This window comes from Mytilus trossulus, chromosome 7 (assembly GCF_036588685.1).
Source record: "Mytilus trossulus isolate FHL-02 chromosome 7, PNRI_Mtr1.1.1.hap1, whole genome shotgun sequence".
Taxonomy (NCBI): Eukaryota; Metazoa; Mollusca; class Bivalvia; order Mytilida; family Mytilidae; genus Mytilus; species Mytilus trossulus.
Genome location: NC_086379.1, coordinates 40,684,114 through 40,709,996, shown reverse-complemented (window position 1 = coordinate 40,709,996; position 25,883 = coordinate 40,684,114). Strand labels below are relative to the sequence as shown.

At 30.9% G+C, this 25,883-nt stretch overlaps 1 protein-coding gene across 1 annotated transcript in view; it reads left to right on the top strand.

The window, feature by feature from the left end:
• Nucleotides 1-23,423, top strand: part of LOC134726401 (protein draper-like) — a 33,752-nt gene extending 10,329 nt beyond the window's left edge. Inside the window, exons 7-13 of the mRNA XM_063590801.1 lie at nucleotides 12,639-12,705; nucleotides 13,955-14,089; nucleotides 16,410-16,556; nucleotides 18,211-18,354; nucleotides 20,296-20,442; nucleotides 21,917-22,042; nucleotides 22,743-23,423. Coding sequence (XP_063446871.1) covers nucleotides 12,639-12,705; nucleotides 13,955-14,089; nucleotides 16,410-16,556; nucleotides 18,211-18,354; nucleotides 20,296-20,442; nucleotides 21,917-22,042; nucleotides 22,743-22,825 — 849 coding nt within the window. The 3' untranslated portion in view covers nucleotides 22,826-23,423. The remainder of the gene's footprint in view (nucleotides 1-12,638; nucleotides 12,706-13,954; nucleotides 14,090-16,409; nucleotides 16,557-18,210; nucleotides 18,355-20,295; nucleotides 20,443-21,916; nucleotides 22,043-22,742) is intronic.
• The last annotated feature ends 2,460 nt before the right edge of the window (nucleotides 23,424-25,883 follow it).

Sequence of the window (25,883 nt, the reverse complement as noted above, 5' to 3'; positions counted from 1 at the left end):
ACATTTCATACGTTCAGGTGTCTTACACCGTCTTTTATGGCTATATTCTAAGCACACACACACGCATATCGTCATGGACCTTAACAAGCTAACCAAGCCTCTTATCAAATTTATTCAGAAGGGATATAGCTAGAATTCTGTTGTATTACATTTTGTATTTTTAATTCACTCATAGGGTTTTTGTTTAGACAAAACAAAATCCAATATTATTTTTAAACCAGTTGTAAGCCTGATAAGGTCTATATTCTTCTATAATAATTTGTAGTGGCATACAACTTGCAAAATACCTTTCGGAAGCGATTGTGTCAGTACTTTTTAAAAATATTTTTATCATTATTTTCCAAACACATCATGCATAGTCATGATAATATATAAAGTTATATATTTTTTTCTTTACAGTGCAGATAGTACAATGTCAGATAATTTTAATTAGGTTATGTTTAACAATTATTCAAACTACTATTCTGAAGAACAGTTTTGACTTTTCTGCTGCTAACTAATTTGTCTATGTTTTGATAATTGCTATAGTCAAATTTTAAAGATAAAAACTAAATAGGAATGAGAAATAAAAGAGAGATTTTGTTGTTGTCAAAAACATCAAAAACAAGTACACAATTTGAAGTTAAAAAAAAGAAGAAAAAGATGTCATCAGTGGTATGCTCTACATAAACTGCATTTTTATATGGTACTTGATTCAAAACAGATGGACAGTAAAAAAAATCCACATGTATAGGTTTCATTATCCGATTAAAAAAAACCAAAGTTTCATGTATCTGTGACTTTGTTCTTGTTTGGCTTTCTAACTATTTTGATCTAGGCGTCACTGAAGAGTCTTATGTAGACGAAACGCGCGTTTGGTGTATTAAATTATAATCCTGGTACCTTTGATAACTATTTGTCACGCATCGACTCGAATAGAAATGATATTTAATACCAAATTATATCTCATTTTGTACAATACAGTTTTCTAACATCAAAAATACCATATACAAATATTTGACAAATATAGTTCAATGTTTTGTGTGCATTTGATGAATTCCTCGTATCAAAATTTTTCAACAGAATTTGTATTTCTTCTCATTCTTTTAATATGTGTATTGTGGTTTTTGGTTGCACATTACAAAAAAAGATAAAGAAGGCCTAGTAAAAAGTTGACTGATGATATAATTTACCAATTGTGTCTGTTTATTTTTATCACACATCGTTGTCAATATAGTGAAAATGATACGTCTTTCGTGTTAGTGGGAGGGTTAGCTAGCTTTAAACTAGATTTAATCCACCCATTTCTACATAAGAAAATGCTGCTTGCAAGACAGGAATATGGCAGTTGATATTCATTCGTTTGATGAAATTTAGCTGTTGGTTTTGCCGTTTGTTTAGGGACTTTTTGATTGAATTTTCCTCTGAGTATTTTGGGTGATTTTTTTTATATCGTATATTGAGAAAACGGTAACCGTGTAAACTGTACACTGACGATTTTTTATTTTGACATGATAAAACACAACGAATTATTCAATTTGTATAGAAGTTTAAAACCAAGCATTTTGAATCATTTCAAAAGAGGAACGAAAGATACCAAGGGGACAGTCAAACTCATAAATCTAAAACAAACTGACAAAGTCATGGCTACAAATGAAAAAGACAAACAGAAAAACAATAGTACACATGACACAATGTTCACTGTCAAAGTTTAAGCTACATTATATTTCGCTTTGACACGAACAAAAAAGTGATATCAAAGACTCGCAAAGAAAATTTTATCATAATAGCCTACATTGAAAAAAAAAAGATTAAACAGGAAAACAGGCGTACCTCTTCATGACATATATACATGAGGAAGAGCAATGTGAATATACACCACTTTTTTCATTGGAACCTATAAAGATACATAATGATTTTAATGCCAACTCATTGTTTCAATTTTTTTATATGCGGTGGTAATAAAACACTAAAGAATTTAACAATTATCTCAAAGCAATAAATCGCTGAACACTGTGATGACAAATGAATATGTTTTACTTCGTTACGTTGCATTCCAACTGTCGCAGATTTTTGTTGTAAATATCCAAATCATTTATTTTTATACAATGTATTAGGATCATATCGAATCCTTCAATTATAAATCCCACTTCATAAGATTGAACCGATGCTATCACTTAGGTGACTTGGAGTGATATGGGGTGCATATGAGAATATATTAAGAGGTTTTGGCATGGTGGACCCCCGTTATGAAATAGCTACTGATTTAGGATTTTAGGTTACTGGCTGGAAGTGACAGCATTTCATTAACTAGTACTAGATGAAAGGATTTTGAATTGCTTGATTTACGTCACTGTCATTATTGAAGTGTAACTTAATCACCCGTACTTCATGTATGCAATACATAACAGCCGTTTAGTTATCGAGTGTAATGAACTCCAGGTAAAAATTACTTTCTTAAGATAAACAAAAGTTGCCTCGGCGTTTCGCACGGGATCTGAAATCGCTTATTACAATTTGTCAATATATTTTTTCTTTGCAATTAATATCTCACTTCAAATATCAATTTATTCAAAAACGAATAAAATATTATGTCATTGTGGCCGTATCCGGCCATTCCGCGTTTTTTTTTCTCTTATTTGTCTAAGCCAAAAACTCGATAACACAAAAGTTATCAATTTCAGTAACCACAGACGACTAACAGTATTCTGCACATAAATTTAAATTCTAATATATAACTTAAAAGTCATCTGTTGATCATTCAAAGACATTTTTGTGAACTCATTTTCCATAACTATGCTAAAAATGATTCTTGGTTAAAGTTGTCAGTTGAAAATACGTTTATTGTAAAGGCTCACTAATAACAAATTAACGTTTATTTACTTATACGTCGGTTGGCACAAATGTGTTCTGTGGTTACCATCCTATGATTATGATCGAGACCAATGTGCAAAACAGCAAAACAAATCCCGCTTTATACAACATGACAAACTGTTAAAGGTAAACATGTGTTAGAAATGGTGTAGTGTAAGTAATAACACATTTGTATGATGAATGAAAGAAAATAGATTACAACGCACAATTTCGATATTGTTCGTACAGAAAACCCGTCTACAAGGCAGATGCTCTCTTCGGATACTAGTTACAAGCAGCAGAGAGGACAACAAAAAGTTGCGGAAACAAGCTACAGAGATTTCAAAGCGCCCAGTTACAAGCAGCAGAGATGACCAAATAAAAGTTCCTGAAACACGCTACAGAGATTTTAAAGCGCCCAACATGTACCTGTTTGAAATAAGCTAAATTCATTACGCGAAACAAATTAAATAAACAAAATTAGGTTAGATGAAATGTAAAAAATACCTCTCCATGGATCTTCCTATATTTGTAAATTCAAATCTTCTTTAGTAATTTGTAAACACTTAACTTCTAAGATATTGAAAACAAATACAATAAGCAAATATTTAGATGGCAAGTATCTTCTTTTGAAATCTAACGCTATTAAGTTAGATGTTCTAGCAGTTTTACTTCATGGCATATTTAAATATTTATACCACATGCTTACGATTAAGGGTTATGATATTTTGAAACATGGATGTTTGAGTTCGAAGAGCACGAGTTATGACAATACCTATAAGGTAAGGGTACATTCAAATTGTCCCCAGAATAATATTGTTTACGGTCATATCTTACGTTGAACTGCGATGAACGGCATAGTCTTTCAATATTGATTCTTCAAATGATTTGAGGGGGACATAATTCTAGAGCTTGAATAGACGAAACAACTTAAGTACATAAGATATCATAATAAATATTTTACAAAGAAAGCTTAAATAAACGATAACCTTTTTGTTTACATAAACAATTATATGGTTTAAATAAATTTTCTAACGTGTTTTATTTAGTTGCATTTATAGCATATCTATGATCCTTTAATTCATTCGTCTGTGATATGAAAGATTAAAATCAAACAAAACCTTAATATATTACGGATAAAAGACATTCATATATTAATTTGAAATCCTAATATTTATTTTCTGTCAATAAAATCAAACTAAGAGAATACAACCGCACTGGGCGTATTGATTACTGTCACAACATGATCATAAATGGTACGGGATCTGTCTTTCTTATAATGTTTTGTAACTAGAATTAAAAAGAGTTCAAACTTTTCTTTTACGGAAAAAAATATACAGAGTATATATCAGTAACATGAAAGCGATTATATTTCCCAACTGAAAAATGCAAACATCAACATAATACAATGTGGACCAGTTATCAAATTTAAGAGGTCTATCTATTAAATTTGAGGATCTTTTCCGATACAAGTCATATAAAGTAAACAATCAAATACTTGTCCTATATGATACCTTTTGAAATACAGACTATATTTCCGGCAAATTCTGTTTTTATATAATTTCAATTTGAATTTAATAGTCAAACTAATTTGAAACTCATTTCTGTTCAATTGAGACATTACTAAAAAAAAATAGAAATGGAGGAACCGATAGTTTGATCATGCAAACACATGCAAGTAGTTATAAGTGTGTGGGAGGGTTGTTTGAAATGCATATACTAGTATAAATGTGTACTGGGAATTGCGATTATACTCTGAACCAAAGAGATAACGCTGAAGTGCTATGGTCTTCATACACTATACCAATTTGTCTGTAGGATCATCTAGATAACTAAAAACCAAAATAATATAACAATAAGCTTATCGATTAGTCTGTTTCATCATTTCGAAGAGAGCATTAACAAGTTTTCTCATTTTCGAACAATTTGAGCAGTGCATGTACAAAATTCAAGTTAACATGTCAAAACCCTTTTCGACCATCTCTTGCATCTATGACTGCCTGAATCTTACGTTGCAAACTTTACTAAAATTGTCCGTTTATAAATTTTGAAATTATTAAGAAACTAAGGTTTCAAATACCTCAGGTAAACTTGGCTTTAGATGAGTTTGGCTATTTATTTGACGTATCTTTGACATATATGTATGTAGTTCTTCAACAGTTTCGGTACTTATACATCTTCGGATTTTAAATGTTTGCCTTTGATCGTTCCTGATGAATATAAACCCAAAAAAGGCGCTCGAACACAAGACATTATTCAAAGTGTTTCATTTTTTTACAAGTTAAAACATGAGATACGATAAAAGCTCATGACATTCCAGACTTAAGACAGACACCTTACGTGTGACGGGTGTACCTTAGTCTATATTGTTTTTAATACTGATGCGATATTACGAATTCAGTATTACGCAATCGATACGAAACAATCCGACATGTTAAACAAATAATGTTTGTTTTTGTGAAACTTATTAATCGAATTGAAATCGGGCGAGTGTTTTAGTTCTTTATGCTCTCGCGCTTATGCATAAACTTCGGTTGCTTTTAAACTCTTATCACTATGAAGTAGTAAACTATTTGTATCAAATTTATTAAACAATTTTGCTCAATTCCTTTGGATACTAGTAATAAACTAGGAGACATTAAACCCATCCATTATATTCAACTTGCTCCTAATACTTGATGCACAGTGGGTTCTTTTCGAAATTAAAAACAAAGACTTTTAAGGGTCTCTAGTCGATATAATATTTTATTTTAAAAATGTCTTAGCAGATCTCCGAAGGGTTAGCGAATGATGCACCGTCGTCTTACTCATGTAGTAAAAACCCGTAATAATTTTAACTCGGTAGTTCACATTTGTTAAAATAAAACGGTATTGTCGTTCCGAAATTCGGAACATATCCGCTATCAACTGTGAAACGGATATATTATAACGGGCAATTAACTTGTAATGGCGAAATTAAAAGGATGGGATGGTTTGGAACTTTGACCGTTTGGTTTATTAGGTTCCTTGTGAGCAGAAATCCTCTTAAAAATCATGTTAGGCACTACAGTCCCTGGAATATCGTATAAAGGAACTCAAATGTTCATTGTATTTCGGGTCAAGAACTTTTTTTTAGCCAAAAAGAACCATAAAAGCAATAAACGAATATCACAAAATCTATGACACTTCTAGATAACCTATAATTGAAAAAAGGGAATACAAGACAAGGTAAACACATTTAAATCATGACATTTATTTGCAATTATTTTTGTCGTTTATCTTTTTGGTTATGATAATGCAAAAAAGATCAAACAATTGCTTGATACATAAAGCTAATAAATTGCACAGTAACCATCGAAATTTACAGCATTCCGAAAACTTTTTGCTTTTGCAACTATTTTAATAGAAAATCGTTGCATTTCATTTTTATGATACTTTAACCAATCTGCATTACTAAGATATGTGATAACTTTATCAATTAGGAATCGAAATGTGAATTAAAGTTGTTTAATTAATTTATAAGTCGTAAACGAGAACGTTAACCAAACTGTACACACATTATAGTTTGCTTCATTTATTGAACATATATAGCATTCATTAAACATTGAAGTTTCTGCGAAACTTTGTACTTCTTTGTTAATGAAATCACTTCTTTAATATATGCTCACATTGTTATATTGGTTTGTAATTTCCTACGAGAGGAATTTTCTGCACATTTTTAATGGAAGTCTTATGGAAGTCATAAATATCCTTATATTTCTAAAATATTTGCGATTGAACGTTAAAAAACATGCAATCATCAATTATAACAGCCGATCTTTTTATGTCTTTTACATGTATTTATGTGCTCCCACCAACAATCAATAATTGAAACATCAATTTCATTTATCAAGCAACCAGTTTATTAACTAATCAATAAATTTTCTAAATCAATCAACCAGTTCATAAACCAATCAATCCATTCATGAATCAATCAATTATTCCATGAATTAATCAACCAGTTCAATAATCATTCCAAAAAGCAATAAACTAATTAATGAATCGATCACAGAATTTAGTAAATCAACTATCCTGCTCTTGTATATTGTTTCATACTGTATTCATATCATGTAATGTTTTCATTTTAGTGGTATATTTAACATTGTCATAGCGCTTGAGATTTAGTGAGCCAAAACTTCTGGATCAACATTTTTTTCTTTTCCTTTAAATGTCCTGTACCAAGTCGGAAATATTGTAGTTGTTATCTTATAGTTGCATTGTCGTTTTTTTTGTTGCACTTAAGGGTTTGCTGTTGTATCGTTGAAACAATTAGACTGACAAAAATTAAAAAAATTTCGAGAACTATAGTTTACCATTTTTTTTTCATAACTGCACTATAATATAGTAAACAAAGAAAAAATGTGCACGACCAAAGTCAATAAAAGTACAATAAAGAAATGTTGCACGATTGAAAACAAATAAACAAAATGACATTCAAGATTCAATGAGAGTATACCGAAGAGATTTTAAAAAAGAGACACTAACTCATGCATACACTTAACAATATCTAAAAGTATATGGATGTAAGATATATTTGCCTTTTCATAGATTTGTCACATACAAGAGTAATATTATAATGAAATTTATCTAAATGACGTAAAACTTTCTAAATTTAAATTATTTTGCATCATAAGAGCAGAACAAACGTTAAAATGTAAAATAAGAATGCACAATTCAAATCACTTCTATTCACCTGTCCAATATAATACAAAATAATTATTCTAAATAAAAAAAACTATAATTTACACAAAAAAAGCAAACCCGTATTAAATATTGCCATTGTTTTTCAAAAATAATATGGAGTCTATTTCAAAATCAATTAAAGTATCATTGTTTGCTATATTAATTGCAATTAAAATCTTTTGTAAGAACGGTTTTGAATGAAATATGACAGTTGTTATCTATTAGTTTTTTGGGTTTGATCTTTTAATTTTGCCATTTGATTAATGACCTTCCGTTTTGACATTCCTCGGAGTTTAGTATTGTTGTGATTTTACTTTTTGTAAATTAACTAATATACTTTGAGCGAAACCAATCAAGTATAAACAATATCAAACTGTATTCTTAAAATCTGTTTGATCTTAATTTAATGTATAGGTAAATCAAATTTTATCCCTGTAATGGTATTTATTGTGTTTACTCTTTAATGGTTATTAAGTGTAACTATGGAATTAGAAATGTTCATTATATGAGCTGAGTAGGATTCAATCGATCACATGCAAGTGCACGTATACATGAACATGTATTATATTGTAGAAGACTTTGATTAATTTAGAACATACAAATACGAAATAAAAGATGAAATTTGTTTTGTTTTGTCAGGTTCTTATATTAACTCAATTTTCAGTTACAGACTTTGCATAGAGATGTTTGTTAACCAATCATAGCTCTTTGTTAAAAGAGTATCTAATATATAAATTTTCATTAGTCCATTTCAACATAACTAACCTAGATGATAACAATAAAGGTGTTTTAGATATAAGTTATATGAAAAAAAGAAATATCCTTGTTTGTTGTATTTGGTAAAATCTGCAAATATTTGTATATGGCATTTCACAATATGCAAATATTTGTATATGACACTGCATTCAACAATTGCATTTTATTACTAGTACCTAATCTGAAGGAAAACTATTGACATTGGTTCGTTATTGACAATAAGGTTATAACTAGGTGCACGTTCTTTGATCATGGTTTCATTATTTGTACCAAATTCAAATATGAAATGCACGGAAAGAATTATCTGTGCCTTCTTACAAGTAAATACCAAAAGTGTGTAGATAACTTGTATTCTTGACCATTGAATTTTAAAATTAAAAACATATTGCACCAGACGAAATCTTTTTTTCGGAACTATCGTAAGAAATATATTCTATATGCTTTAAAGATAGTCATTATCTTGTCAAACTGGTATGTATTATACAATCCCTGGCAGATTCAGCATTTAATCAGATCCTGAATCGTCCGTTAAATAGTGTATAGTATTGTATGTCTTTAACTTCTGTTATTTTTTCATCGTTTGAATCTGCCTGTCTTCAAGTTCTGAATTCCTTCGTTTAAATACATCATGAAGCCGTGATTATATTTTGTATTTGTCGGATACCGTATATGTATTTTAAGAGGTTGTTTTACTCATTTGTCTTTTCGAAGACTTTATATAGCAGACTACGCGGTATGGCGTTTGCTCTTTATTTGAGAACATACAGTGACCTACAGTTAAAAAACTTCTATGTAATTTGATCTTTGTTTGGGAGGTGTCTCATTAGCAATCATAGAACATCTTCTTGATTTCAAATATACTAGCCGCTTGGTTATTTCAGTAAGAGGCATATACATTTAATCAGATTGACTAGCTACATTTAAGGTGTCAACACTAAACTTATACAACGTTAGATTGAAATTACAAATTTGACCTGTTGTTATAAAAGGCTTTCACAACACTTTACATGTATATACATATCTCAAATTTAGCGCAATGCCGTATGATCTGTAAATTGTACACCAAAATCTGTTTTTATTAAGATGCCCTTAGCGAGTTTGTGTTTGAAATTATGTTATAAATAGCATGGCATTTTGATAGTTTTCTATATAAGTCTAATAGTATAATAACACCAATTGTTATATTGAAGGTAAATCAAGACAGGCGCTGTAGACGCACATAGTTTATTAGTGTTATATTTTTTAATATAAATTCAACGTGCCGACTATGCAATGTCACGTGTGTTTTTTTCCTCACCTGGAAACGTTTTTGGTCACATTGTCATATAAATACAAAATGCAATATAACTGATTCAGATTTTGAGATTACAGGTCTCTCTAAACAATGGTAAGTAATATATTGCACTAATTCTATATTTATTTAGAAAGAGATAAAATAGTGTGAAATATTTGTATTTGTTTGCAAAACAGTTATCGATTTAATGGTATAATGCTATATTTCATATTCCTCTCATGTTTATTATCAGGTTTTGTCACATGTTGGTGCCTTTTTGTTTTTTTTAGATAGTTTTTACAAAACTTTTTGCCCCCCAGCTTTTATTGTCTCAATTAACATATGATGCAATACATTCTATACTTTTTCCTGAAATGATGAAGCTTTGTTATGCATTTTTTTAAAGCAATTCTTATGTGTAATGCAGTTATGAATTGTTGCTGTCCTCCTTTGTAAAAAAAAATTCCACGCAAGGAATGGGGTGTATACTGCCATATAATTGTTTGTCTGTTCGTCCATACGACACAATTGTCATATCTGACGGACAGAAGTACCTATATCCTTTGAATATTTTGAATTAAAGAGTAAATTCCGAATTTTCGGCGACGTTATTAATGCACACAGTGCAGTTACGGTACTAGTGAGTGTTTACAAATCTGTCATACTAATGATTTGATAATAATTAAAATGGTTTTAAACATACATAAAGACAAATTGACAAAATTTGTAAACTTTTTTTATATGTTATTCAATCCATTTAAATTGATTATAATACAAGTCAAAGAGATTCCGTGAATCTAAATATCCACGGCTTAGCTATACCCAATTAACAGGTATTAAGATCAATTGAAAATTTAATAAACTTTTAAATGAATGATTAAATTTGTATTTGCTCATATTCATTATCACTAGACCTAACAGTTTGAGATTACTGAAATATGAGCTAGTGTCATCCAAGAAATTGTGACAGACAAATAAGTAAATCAATTAGATTAAAACACTTTGGTCAAAGTCTAACTCCCTTTATACGTTCCACTTGTTTTTTCAAAAGTAAGATTACAACATAATGTTGACTGCTGTACCCATATTTTGACTTTTTTTTTTTACCAATTATGTCTCTTTGTTTTGTTCACACATCGTTGTTGATATAATGCATGTTATTCGACTCTCATACACATGAGAGATCAATCTAGCTATAAAACAGGTTTAATCCTCCATTTCCTGCATAAAAAAATATATGTACCAAGTTAGCAATATGATAGTTGCTATCCATTCATTTTATGTGTTTGAGCTTTTGATTCTGCTCTTTCCGTTTCTAATTTTCCTGAGAGTTCGATGTTTTTGTTATTTTACTTGTCACATAGTTTTTCAACTTATAAATGCGACGTTTTGTAAGAGAACTGATTGTTTTAACCCTATTTTTACAAAGTGTCCCATTCAACTTCTACTCGTTTTGCATAGTCTTGGAATCTACTATAAATATTTTGAACCTATGGTTCCAATCGATGCATTTTTGATCTCTAAACTTAGGACCAATGGTATATCACCTTTTGTTGGTGTTCGTTTTGATTTATGTTTAGATCTGCAGTAATAACATTGCAAGAGGATATGTTAATATAAGGCGAGTGAGAACAGTCACAATGTACAGGGTTTTCTGGGTATTGTTCTAAATCAAGGTCATGCAATGTTTGTTTATAGTACAATGGTTTTGGTTTAACTATAATTTCTGTTCTTGTATAAATCATGTTATCTCATCAATTTACCTTTTTTACTTTGTTTATTATACTATTCGTTATCAAATAGTTGTACAATACAAAAAATTAAAAAGACATGCCTTATGATTGTCAGGGAGGTCATACTTATAGTAATAGTGAACACAGGTGTTATGTATGATTGACAGAAATGATACGGATTTTGCCATGTATTGTTCTCTATGAACCATTATCGGTCTGACATTGCAAATTATGGGTTTCTTTTGATTAATAAAGGAAACGGGATGTTTAAAGGTTGAAATACTTCTAACCATAACCAAAGGATCTGCATAGTTACATGATGACAAATATCGTACAATTTGTATAATAAATTCAATTTCAAACGATTTAGGTTTTATAAATTTTAAAATACGGTTAGATGTGTAAAAGACAAATAATTAAAACCAATATAACTCGTGATTTAAGGTGGTATGGGAGTTTAAAAAAAATGAAAGAATTTATTCATACTTTGCCAAAGTGTAGTATCTATTGATATATGTTGAAAAATATAATAAAAATGATAGGTCACCGCACATTTTATCAAGCTACAGGGCGTGACAAAATGACACATTTTGTATGGATTATACAGAAAATAACACCATTTTGTAATTAGAAACTAATGAAATTGATAGAATTGTTAAATACTTAAGGAAAAGATAGCTTTCAGACAATGCTTTGAAAATAGCAAAAAAAAAGATAGGGTCACCGTACGTTTTTTTTCGGCTAGAATACAAAATAGGAAAATTCCATGTAGAATCCTTTAGAAAATGCACTGTTTTAAAAGTTACCTCCCCTTAAAATGCCTTTTTTTTCAAACAAACAAAAATAATTTAATTTTGGATGTAACGCGTCTTCTTATTTGGTTGTTATGAGTTAAAAAATACTAGAACACACCAGCGAGTCCGTGACTAAACCAACATATATCTATGTCTTATTAAGTATTCGTATTGTTATCCATTAAACTCATACTGATTGTAAATAAACCGTCTCTTTTATCTTTTCAAAAACGTTCGTGATTATGAAACTAGTCTTGGTTGTTTTAACTACAATTAACTTACTATACATTAAAGACATGATTAACTACTTAACCAAAATCTGTGTTGGTATCGCGTTAAAAATAGACTTATTAAAGTGCGTACCATAGTGTTAAATATATCATGTTCTCCCGATAGAGAAGAGATTTACAGGAGGAAACAGATATCTTCTACCAGCGACAACATTAGAATTAATCTTGCTGTACTTTTGAAACCAGATTAGTGTGAGGAAACAACTCTTTCATACATGCAGTAGATTAAATTTTCATGACACTCTTTTGTTTCTTACAGGACCTCACAGCTCGGTTCGTTGGCATCTGTCTTGTGTTTGTTGTTTATATTGCAGCAGGTGTTGAAGGTATGTTTTGATCGTCGATACAGCTATAGGTTGTGTAAAACAAATTGAAATAATTTAAGTTAGTTGACATATGATTTTGCTCCATACTTGTTCTTGTTATAATCATATTTCTTGTATGCTTATAGTTATCAAAAATTACCAGGCTTATAATTTAATACACCAGATGCGCGTTTCGTCTCCATAAGACTCATCAGTGATACTCAGATCAAAATAGGTATAAAGCCAAACAAGTAACGTGTTTTTTCCTCAACTGCAAGTTAGATGATATTGAGGTATAAATGTAAGACTTTTACGTACTATATTTGTTAAAAGACTTATCGTTCCGCACATGAGTCTTTCAAGTAACCATTGAGAGGATAATGAGCGGAGCAAAACTGTCAGAAACGTGTCTATTGGGGATCTATAAATACGCATGCACATTCGGTCGAAGTGGAACATTTACCCCGTTGGCTTGTGAGTGGGAGTGCCAAGCACTATGCACGCGTGAAAGTCAGACCTCTGGAAACAATACACTGTTGGTCATTAGTTGGACTTTTGCAAAGCAAGGTTAATGCGATGATTCTCCATAACCTGCTTTCTACAAATATGTTATCAATCCAGAAAACAAGCATACTTGTATCAACGTTGGCCATTGTTCTTTTTCAAAACAAAGCAGGACTAACTATGTTAGTTGTCTTTCTAAAAGAGGAGCGAAAGTAGTATCCACTTAGTGATTCATAACCCCTCTCGCAAAGGTAGATGCACAATAACTGTGAAACCTGCCTTTAATTGTTTATAAATTATTTTGTTATACTTAAGACTGATTTCATTTGACCAAATCAAAACAGCAACCAACTACTCATAAATCATTACCCTTGTTCGTTACCACCACTGTATTCATAAACATTCTAAATTAAAAAAAAATCAGGTGCAGAAGATTTTATTTTCAATGTTCTTTTTGTTATTGGACATTTGCAAACCAATCATATATGACATACATGTACATTCAAACATACATAAAACTCGTGTGCAATTTTTACCGCTGACAGAAGTCATGATGCATTGAGGGAGTTTTCTTCTATTTCATGTACAGATAATGTATGAAAACGTGTGCTTACAAGCATTTTAAATTATATGATTTTTGACGATTTTAAGTAAACTATATTGTCCGGGGCAATATCTTTGCTGTCCCATTTTTGTTATTATTTTTTTTAATAACAAGGATTCGTGATAATGAACAAAATTAAAACCCTCCATGCTATTTTTTTAGGAGCGGCTTACGGTGAAGATTGTTCAAGTGCAGCCTGTGATGACACAAATAATATATGTGATACTGGTAAAACTGATCTCTGCATATGTAATACAGGGTTTTTCCGAAAAACTTCTGCTGCAGAGTGTGCCGCACGTAAGAGTTATTATTTTAATATGCTAGTTGCTAGCTGTCTCATGGACATATGTCCCTCTTGGGTCAGTAATAGTGTTTTTTTTTTAAATTGAACTTCTGGACGATTAACTATTTTAAAGGCATGCATAATGTCACCAATATCTGTTATAAATAGCTGTTATTACGAAATTGAACGAAACCAAACAAAAAAGATCAATGTTAAAGAAAAAAAAAGAAAAAAAAAATCACGCATAAAAATAAATTTTATAAGTAAATTATTCAGATGAATAAGACAAATCACAATAGCCTGAAGATATATATTAAACCAGAACGTATTTTATATTTCCATGTTTCGCTATGAATATAATATGTTCAGGCGACTGAGGATAAAGTCAGGTAAAAACGTGCAATAATCACCACTGTCAAATTTCATAGGCTAAGCGTTTAAAACACTAGTAGGTACATATCACCAACAATTTCATGATACCTACAATTGAAGCTAAAGACTGGTAAATCAAGCTATTAACAAATATTACGAGTGCTATAAATATCTTGAAAAAAAAAAATGGCAAAATATAATTATCGCAAATTTGATAACTTCTCATATAAACCATCTTGCTGTTGTGTTCTTGGATTTCGATATTATTACATTACATTAAAAATTGTCTATATAAAAAGACAAGACACCTTAATGGTATGACAAATAGGAGAACAATCCCACCACACTCGAGTTTCATTTGTTGACAGTTTTACCACCTGGCTATGTAATTTGACTTGTATCAATCCGCATTCATTCATTGATTTTCGGAGGAAGAAAAAAAAAACTAGACCCGTTTTGATCGCTTCGTAAATTCATAAATTCAGTTAACATTTTACTAGAAAATAATTAGATAGATAGTTTTAAGAAGTAAGGCTTCTAGGTACCTTACTATTTTTGGTGTCAAGTTAGCTATTTTTGTCTCATTAGTAAAGACAGGATTTTTTATGTTGTTATCCGTGTAAATCACCTCTGATTGGCATAAACTTATTTTAGATGTAAATAAAATATAATTACTTTGACATCAGGCATTCAAACAAATTTTTAAAAACTGGTGCCGTGGTGAATTACAACAAAACAGTAACATTCGTTTCAAGATAACACAGATTTCAATAAATTTTCTTCACCAATTGCAAAATTGTTTAAATGAAAATAAAACAAATCAGAAAATGTTTTATAATTCTGAGATAAAATGACAAAGATGTACAATGTAACCATAAACAGGTTATCGTACGACCGTTAGCGATGTGCAAACATGTACAGTTTTGTAAACTAAATATTTTCTTTGAACAAAAGAATCCCTTTGAAGAAAAACACAACTGCCATTGTTTTCGGTACTATCTTTAGCTATTCTAAATATAAATTGACCTATTGGAATGTGACCTTTTGTGATTGATCAGAAGTACTGAGTTTGTCCCTTGCATGAGTGCGCAGTTTTTCATTTATTAAAGAATTCGAACTATCACACAGGCATCATTTTCTTCCCTGATATTTCTGCAAACAAATTTAAAAAAGGATATCCTCATAATTTTTAGTTGGATTCTATAAAACTGCTTTCTTGATTGCTCATGTCGTATTGCTTGGAACATTCATATTCATTCGCAATTTTTTTTTATCGATAAAAAAAATAATAATAATGATTTACCAGTCGTGACTTATTTAACCCTTAAGCAGATGATACCGATAGAGATTCAGGGTTAACGTCTAACAAAGTTTAAACAGAAACACAAACCGTAAAAATCTCCTCCAAATTATCATCTATGCAGTAACCGTACTGCAGTGAGGCTTTTCACAATTGCTAATGCATAGTAGGAGTAAATGTTTTGTTTTAATATGCAGTACTAATGACCTATACTTTGTTGTTTGTCATTTTCATTAAATTTTGAAATGAAACATGCCCCTAATGACAATCGCATTTGTTTATGACATTTGTCAGGACTAATTTTTGGTCGTGAATGGAGATATAAATGATATTGATCCTTAGCGTACATCTGTTAAAACATGTGAAAAAAATCATATGTTTCCAACAATCAAGAATACAGATAAGTTGACCCATCAATGATACCAGTTTTTTAAATCATATACTATAATTGTATTAGTTCCTTTGTTTAAGCTTTGAGATATAATAAACTGCACATGAAAGGTAGAGAATCAGAAGTCCTACGTTTTTTTACTGATTGTGTTCCACTATCTACTTTTCAAAAAGAACATATTTGAAATATTTATTGAAATAAGGGGACTTTGTTAGCCTAGATTCAACTGCATATTCTCATAATTTGTTTTAATTATATTTACAAATTATAGGGGTTGCATTAAATCAAAATTGCGAAGCCGCACAGACTTCCTCAGATCAATGTAGTATAGCCCTATCTGAATGTAGAGATGATTCAGGAACTGATAAATGTCTCTGTGAAACTACTTACTATGAAGATGGAGGCGCATGCGTACTTCGTAAGACTAGAATATAATTATTTTGTTGCAAATTAATACTCGTGTAGATTTAAAGATTATTCAATACCTTTCGGTTTTGCTCTTCTAAGAGTTGTATTTGTTAGACATGCTTTACCGAAATGAATTTGAAATCTGACTACTGAAAATGCTGATTGTTTTTTAATGCAATATTTTCTGAATAATATTTTTGAATTAGCCTCTTTTCTATGATGGCAATATTATAATCAACAGTTATTACAGGTAGTATTATGTATTCTTATTTAACTAAAATTAAACTGCTTTAACAAATACGTATTGAATTTTTATGGAGAATATCCGATATAGCCATGAAAAATATAATTTTCTTTTTCCTTTTTTACTTAAAAACATGAACAGAACAAATCTAATTTTATATCTATACGTAAAGAAATGGTTATTCCACATAACCCAATTTGACCATATAGCTCTACATATTTTGATTTATAGCTTTTCAATTTGTCAGTTTTTATGATCTTCCTCTTTTTGAACTCGCCTTAAACTTGACTGAATTATACATTTGGTATTAACACATGATTATTTTCAGTAAAAATTCAGCGGACGTCTTAAATTATTGTGGATGTACAAAAATTAAAACAACTATGAGTGTTCATGAATTATTCAAATTTACCAAACACTTACCGTTAGAGTCAATTATATAAAATCTGCGATGTCACTGCAAACCAATCGTTAAAAAGTGAAATCTATGTTGTCTCACATGTGTATTTGAAACCATGTGTCCCAAAACTAAAATAACACCAAATGAATTTCTTGCGTCTGAAGCGGATATCTGGAATTTATTTAGAACGTTTATAGTCAACTATGTAAAAGCATGGATGTTTAACTTCCTTTACACACATGACTTAAAAGGGCATAATATTATAACATTTTCAAACATTAAGATTTTAAATAGTATGAAAATAATAATTAGATAGGGTACTTATGTTATCAACATATAAACTGTTTAAGACTAATATGGAAAACTAAATGTTAAAACAGTTTGTTGAACTGTTGTCAAATTAATATGTCTTCTAAATAATAATACAATATTTTATTCTCTAAGTGTAAATGTGTATTTTGTTTTTGTGTTTGAAAATGTTAATTTATTTACTGCTATTTACAGGTCTGAAGGCACAATACTATGAAAATGCTAATGTATTCTTCGACTTGTATAAAGATAAAGTTAAAACATCATTTTACAAGTTACACAATTAAACATTACTAGATTTTTTTTCAAAGCAAGCAAACATATAAAAAATATTGTAAAAACAAATACCGATATCAGTTTTGTCATCAGAAATCGTAAACATATTAAACGGAATCGATTAAACATTCTAATATTATTGCATAATAATCAATATTCATTATCAATTCGAATCAATCTTTGACGATAAATCAGAAAAAAACACAATTGACAATCGTCAGTTCTTCTTTTGTTCTGCTGTTACAATCTGTTAAGGATTATGACCGCAAACATGTTTTACATAGACATATTCCTATGTTTGTGACCGTAGCAAGCATCGACTCTCTATTCGTATTCCATTGAATGTCGTCTCCTTATAAAATTTGATACAACATCATACACATTTTAAAGTTGAAAGTGTCTAAAAAATGTTATACAGATTTTTTTTTAATTTAGAAAAAGCGCTTAACTCAGCATGTACCAATGGACTACCGGCTGGTCAGTGTAAAGACACTCTTGCAGAATGCAAAGATAATAGCGGATTTAAATGCTTATGTAAAACCGGTAACTTTGAAAAAAAAGACGGAACATGTGCTAAACGTAAGACTTTGGTTAATTAACATTTGGACAGAATAAATAAAAAAAAAAACGTTGATGAATTTGACTTTATATTTATTATGGGCTATGTCTTGAGGTTAATATGTTGGTCTTTTTGATTTTCTAAAAGTATTCAATGCGACCATATTATTGTCTAGTATGGTTAATAAAATATGAAATTACATTGATGCAAGGATGCAGTCTGGGAATTTCATAAGTTAAACCGAAATTCTAATGCAATTTGGATGTAACAATTTTTTTCATTGGCTAACAGTTACCGTCAAATCCACCGTTGACCAGGCGTAACTAAGGAGAGACCCGCCATTTTGAATTAATGAATCAACAAATGTTCGATTACTACTATATAATCCAATATAAAACAATACCTACCTCGAATTTGCCGTTTTAATGTAATTTTATCCAAATTTGAAGCGTACAGGTAACGAAATAACCTCCAGTTTGTAAGTTTTCGTTTGTATGACGTCACGTTTAACCATGACGTCTTTGTGCCAAAATTATTCATGAAGTTTCGCTGATTTTTTTTATTTGACAAATTTAGACATTTTTTTAAGTTTTATCGTATTTTTTTCTTTTTGTAATGCATTAGAATCGGAATAACAGTACTGTAGTTGAAGAGTTGCCACCGTCAATTTTGATTTGACGGTCTCAAATCTCCGTTTTACTGTCTCCGCTCCGCGTCGCCAGTAAAACTGCATTTGCGACCGTCAAATCTACAATTGACGGTGGCAACTCTTCAACTGCAGTACTGTTATTCCTTAAGTGTTGCGTTTGCAGCAACGAACAATAATCTCTAAAAACGTGTCATTCTTCAATAAATTTGTTTGCCGGGATAAAGCCAAACTATTAAGAAGTTGTTGAGACAGTTTTATTTCATTTTAGTACCTACTTAGCCAAACTTAAGGCTTACATTCTTACACTTGTCCGGTAAATATTCAAAAGTTTTACGTGAAATGAATTAAAAAAACGATAAAATATCTCCCTTGCCGATTATTTGGCTCACAAGCAGTTTATATAAATGTGCGCTAATAACGGCAAGCTTAATTCCGATTAAACGTTACTGAGTCATTTACGAATTACGAAGCTCTTAAACGATTTGAATAAATGATTTTACTGACAAAATAACATGAGTAAGCTGTGATTTCGATACAGAATACATTTGCAGAAGAACGACCATAAACTGATGACAAATTGTTTGCAATACTAATTCATAACGTCAAAGCACACAAATTGATGCGATTACCCTATTGTCATTCATTCGTTTGATGTGTTTAAGCTTTTGATTTTGCCATTTGATTGGTGAATTTCCGTTTTGAATTTTCCTCGGAGTATTTTTTTGTGAATTTACTGTTGACACGTTTTCAACAAAAATAATTGCGGAAATTTTACAATTTCTATTTGAGACAAAGCAATTTGTATTCTGAGTCATGATTTGACATTATGTACGTCTTTAAATGTACGTGAATGTATCTAAATATACACGAAACGTCACATTAAAACTCCGCTGATGTATCAATCCCTTAACAAGTAAAACCTACGGACCCATGTCAGTATAATGTTCACAAAATAATCATCAATTGAAAATCAATACTAAGTACATTTTTTTATTAGCATTGACTTATGTCAAATTGGTCTTAATACTTGAAGAGATAAAACAAAGCATCTGTTATTCAAATCGTAAGGGTGTGAACTAAAGCAAGGATATAATTTGGGTACTCCTCATTACAGAATTATGGATCGTTTAGAGTCGTAAGTCTATCTGTCAGCAGTTTACTTGGTAAGGTGTAAATATTTATTGTACGTACTAGGTATATTACTGATATATTTTTAAAAATTGCACGTTTGAATTAATTATTTATTATTAGAATTTCTAATTATTGTAACACTTAATAGAAAATACTTGTAAATATCATTCCTAAATTGCAGAGATTGCTGCCTTGAATGACACATGCGTCGTCTCGGAACCTGCTCCAGATCAATGTGCTGTAGACAACGCGGAATGTAGAACTGATGGAACTGCTAAATGTCAATGTAAAGTCACCCATTATGTGAATGTAGCAGCTTGTACAATCAGTAAGGCTAGACATATTAACTAATTTTGTAACTCATTACGAGTGTATCAATATAAAATGACGAATATATTCTAGCTCTACCAAGAGGTGCGTTTTTTACTGCTTTTTTTCTGAAATATCTTTGATAACCGACTGCTTACAAATGCTTTTATGATTCTAGTGGCATATTATAAGGAAAGAACAATTTTAAGCCGCGTTCTTTTTATTGTCATTTTGTTATAATTTTATGTAGATTATTAATTATGTGTTGATATACTGATACTGTGTAATTATTCAGCGGATATTAAACTGCATACTGATATTTTTAAAATTGATGTTTTAGTCCTCAAGTAAAAGTCAGTAATTGTTGTTTCATCCAAATTTGAGATTTGAAATTGAATCTGTCATTTATATTTGTGCCCTCCAGGTTTTGAACCTGTTCAGAAGGTTATTTCATGTCCATTTAGCGGTGTTATATTTGTTTTCGAGAATTAGGAGGGAATAATACATATAGAATAACCATACATTGTCTCGAAATATCAATGTTATTTGTACGAGGCTTAAATTTGTAGAAACAGGTAGAAAGCGAGGCTGTGCCGAGCATTTTTACCTATTTCGAGCCGAGTACAAATAACCGATTGATATTTCGAGACAATGTATGATTATTCTTTATATACTACAACTCTTATAAGTGTTCTAAATGAAATATTTAGGGTAAAAACAATCAGTTTTTAATTTGAAGCGGACGACGTAAAATTTCCGCGAACCCGTATTTTTTATTGACGTCATAAATCAAACTATACGGAAACGCATTGTCAACGTCATAAACAAGGTGATATACAGTCAGTGGCTGTATATCACATATGAATACTGTCAATGCAATTTGACTGCTCAAATAGGACAGCTGCAGTATATATATCTTTTATATAATCACTGTTAATACGTACTATTCAGAATAGGCTGTTTGCCAATTCCTGTTATCGACCCTGTAACTATATACATCTTTTTTTATTTGTCTCCCTTATGAGGTACATTAATTTTTACTTACAATGGAGAGCTAGCAGAAAGGGCAAATTTACATGTGCGTAATGTGAGTAATCTTTAAGGTTTACAAATCTTTTGATTACATTGATTTGTTGGTAAGCCTAAAACTTTTGACAACTGCAATTATTTTCCATGAAAGATTAGTTAAACCACCGAAACATCCCTTTCAATTCATCAAGCTTTGCATTGGCAAACGCCAATTTTGTCCGCTATGGAACCAGTGTAGGATTGACAAAGGGAAGTGATTTGTTTTAAAAGTGTGTAATAACAGAATCAAATCGGTTATTGGAAAATGGACTATTGTAGACGATTCTCTATTGATAGCTTGGCGTACTATAATGTCACCGTTCTAGTGTTTATAATCAAATATCGAAATTGAATATTAGTCGTCTCTGTATTTGAGAACTGTCACAATGACCTATTCCTAATATGTTTTTGGTGTTTTATTACAGGAAAAAGTCCAAAAGTCAGTTGTGGGTCAGGTGAATGTGTAGCCCATGCTTCCTGTGACACTGATACTAGTAAATGTGTTTGTGATGCCGGTTACGATCCATCACCAACAATCAGTCCTACCATGTGTAAGTTTAAGTTAAAATGTAATGCTTTGGTAACATTAGATAACAACTCGTCGATATCACCGGCACATTTAGGACTAAACCATTTCATTTCTATGATCTGTAAGTTAAGTGTAATTTAAAGTAAGCAAGTTAGCAAAATTCCAAGAAGGCGATTCTCAATATCATACATCGCTTCCGCTAGTTTTTTTTTAGCGTCTCTGATAAGACTGATGTATACAAAACGCGCGTATACAAAATGCTAACACTGATGTATTGAATGAGTGTTTAAAAGTCTTTGCTTCCTTTGTACTCCAAGTTTATGCCGTCCTTTTTTCTAACATTTTTTTAAAACACACAAACACAATTCAATCGAATGCTTTTAAAAAAAAATAGCAGCAAACTCCGCTACAACTAAGGTTGTAGTGTTTTGTTTATTTGACGTTTATTTCCGTTACTATCAACGACCATACAATGATGTTTATGTCTTTATGTACCTTAATGTTCTATTTGTTGAGTAGTTATGAATTTTTAAAGGTTTTCTACACACGTATCCTATTCGTTCAAAAATAAAATAAAATCTCGCAAATTCCGATATTTAAAAAAGAATCAATAATGTAAAGTCCGTTTAAGCATTTACGTGATCAAAATTACATTTAATCAGATAGAAAAAAAATTGTACAATCTAATCTTAATTCAACTTCTGTGGTATATTTTTTTGCAGGTAGTGGTGTTGTCAAAATCATAACTCAGCCATACATGTACCTGGTACCCAGCCTTGTATCAATGCTGTTGCTTCTACGTTGAATGTCTTGTTTTTCGATATTTGATGAGACTTTATAATGTTCATCTTTGAAAGTTTTATGGATTATTTTTTCAATTTAGAAAGCGAAGTTTTGACTTTCTGACAATTTAAACCGCGTTTGCAAATTCTCGGTAAAGGTTAATACATAATGTTTAACTTGGTGAAACATTCAAATAATTATTCATACTCGACTAATTTACATGCCGTATGTGAATGAAGGTTGTTATAGCAATACAACTTGATGTACATACGACTACGTAATAAACATATTTAAAACGTTATTTTACCTTTTTTATGCGTTCATTAATTAAAAAGGGTTAACATTCATAGTAGAAATAAACATCAGAAATATATCATAACATAATCAAAAGTTAAAAAAGAATAAAATCAAGATATTAGTAGAAACTTGACGAAATCAACAAAAAGTAAGAAAAAATTCTTTGATTAATGATGCTTCTATTCAAGACAAAGACGCTCCAATGAAAGGCCAGGATTTCCCAGTTATATCACTAAAGTTATTGAAATAAGCATAACAGATCTTGTTTGTATTTAAAAGAACAACATAATAGAGTGGAATAAACATAAATGAAGGTTGTAACATTAAACGATGACTAATATTAGATTTTATCTACACATATAATAAAGATTGACTACATCATAGCATAGTTACCAAATAATTTCTGTTCAACATAATGGCACCGAGTAAAAGACAGCCGAAAGTACTAAAAAGTAATTAAAACTTATAAGTCAATAATATATTAACAATGCAATGGTAAAAGAGAAAAATACCAACGGACAAACAATAGTACACACACCTAACATAGAAGACTGAGAAACACGTATCCCGCCATTAACTGGGAGTTCCAGAATGGAAAGCAGATTCTGCTTTACAAGTAACACCTGTTGTGTTGCTAGTTTTATTACACATTTTATGCCTTTGTATTTCTGTTGATTTTTCAACGTATCACTGTGTATTTTATGTTGTCGGAGGAAAAAAGGGGGCTTATGTAGTTTCTTTAGTATGATACGCTCTCTCGATCCCGTTCGTTCATTGTCATTATCATTTCTATGTATCGTTCATTCTATAATTAATTGATAAATCACAACTTCTCTGTTCGGATGGCGTAACCATGTTACATATACTACCGAAGAAAAAAAAATAATGTAAAGAACAAGTGCGCAGAAGTTGAAATATCTCGCCCTCTTTACTACACCATTTATATTACTTTGATAGTCCTAAATGTGAAGCTTTTCTACAGTAAATATAGTCCAACAGAATGAGCTGCAGGTCAGACACACCAAACTGGAAATACACGTACATTCAATACACTAATAATGCTTTAAATATAGTTGACTTATTGTACATCAACAAAACAAAGTAAACCAGGTAAAATTACCATTGATCATAGAACTTTGAAACTTAGGCCAATGTCAGATGAACACTGCCAGACAGACATGTACGCTAATTACAATATTACATGTTTTGAATATAGTTGACCTTTTGCATATGGCATATTTAAACTAACTAAACTAGGAACTCTTAATATTGACCAATGAACCATGAAAATGAGGTCCTGGTCAGATAGTAATTGCCAGACAGACACATACACTCTTAAGCCATTCCAGACACCAAATTTTATTGACATATTGGTAGCAGCATAAGGAAAACATTCAAAAAACAAATATTTAACATTGAGCAATGAACAATAAATGAGGTCATGGTCATGGTTTTCTACATTGGCTAGAGGTATAGGGGGAGGGTTGGTATCTCATAAACATGTTTAACCCCGCTGCAATTTTGCGCCTGTCCCAAGTCAGGAGCCTCTGGCCTTTGTCAGTCGTGTATGATTTTAAATTTTAGTTTCTTGTGTATAATTCGGAGTTTAGTATGACGTCCATTATCACTGTACTATTATGCATATTTTAGGGGCCAGCTGAAGGACACCTACGGGTGCGGGAATTCTCGCTACATTGAAGACCCATTGGTTGCCTTCGGCTGTTGTTTGCTCTATGGTCGGGTGGTTGTCGCTTTGACATATTCACCATTTCCTTTCTCAATTTTATCAAATAAAACGCATACAAAACTGACATGTAAATCGTAAAATATGTTCATACACAAAGTATAGCTGACCTATTGCATACAGTATTTAAAAGAAACAGACCAAAACATAAATTTAAACTGTAACCACTGAACCATAAAAATGAGGTCAAGGTAAGATGACACAAAATTGAAAGTTACCAAAAACGACCATTTAAACTAGGTACATAAATGGCTAAGTGCGTATATTTCTCATTTACAAAAATGATGTATATTGATGAGTGCTATATGATTATAAATATTGACTAAAAAGAGACAATTCATCAACTTCGGTATGTATACGAAGAAGCTCTAGCTATTCATTTAAAATAACTTTGTTAGTAAAGCAAGGTAACTTTATCTTCATTATTTTACAAAAATTGTTATTTCCTGTTTCAAAATAGTCAAACCCGGAAATTTAAGACTAAACAAATGAACAAAAACACATCTCAATGTTAATGTATTTTCGTTACAAGTCTTTGAGTAATACTTAACAAGTTATAGTTACATGTACATTATGCCCTTTAAAAATTGAGCCATATTAATAGATCTTTATAAAATCAGAGTTATCTCTCCTTATGTTTTTCAAAATATTTACTTGTACTAGCAATATCTTTTTGGAGTCAAACCATGTTTCTTTGTTCAAACAACCACACAAAAAAATACATTACTTTCAACTTGCGAAGTACAGGAGCATAAACGTACAAAACAATGCATGCATATACGTATGCTTCTACAAATGTAATTGTATTAGTGAACTAAGTGTTTCTACGGATCATTTTCGTATCATAACATTTTCTTAATTTTGTTGTTGAGTCGTTGTCGCATGCAAAGAACAATTATATCTATTGTTGCCTTACAATTATATGAATTTGCCTTTATTAGAAAAGTAGGTGTGGCAGTATAGCCAATGAGACAACACTCCATACGAAACACTATGACACAGACATTAACAGACACACGTGACCGTACAGCGTTCAACC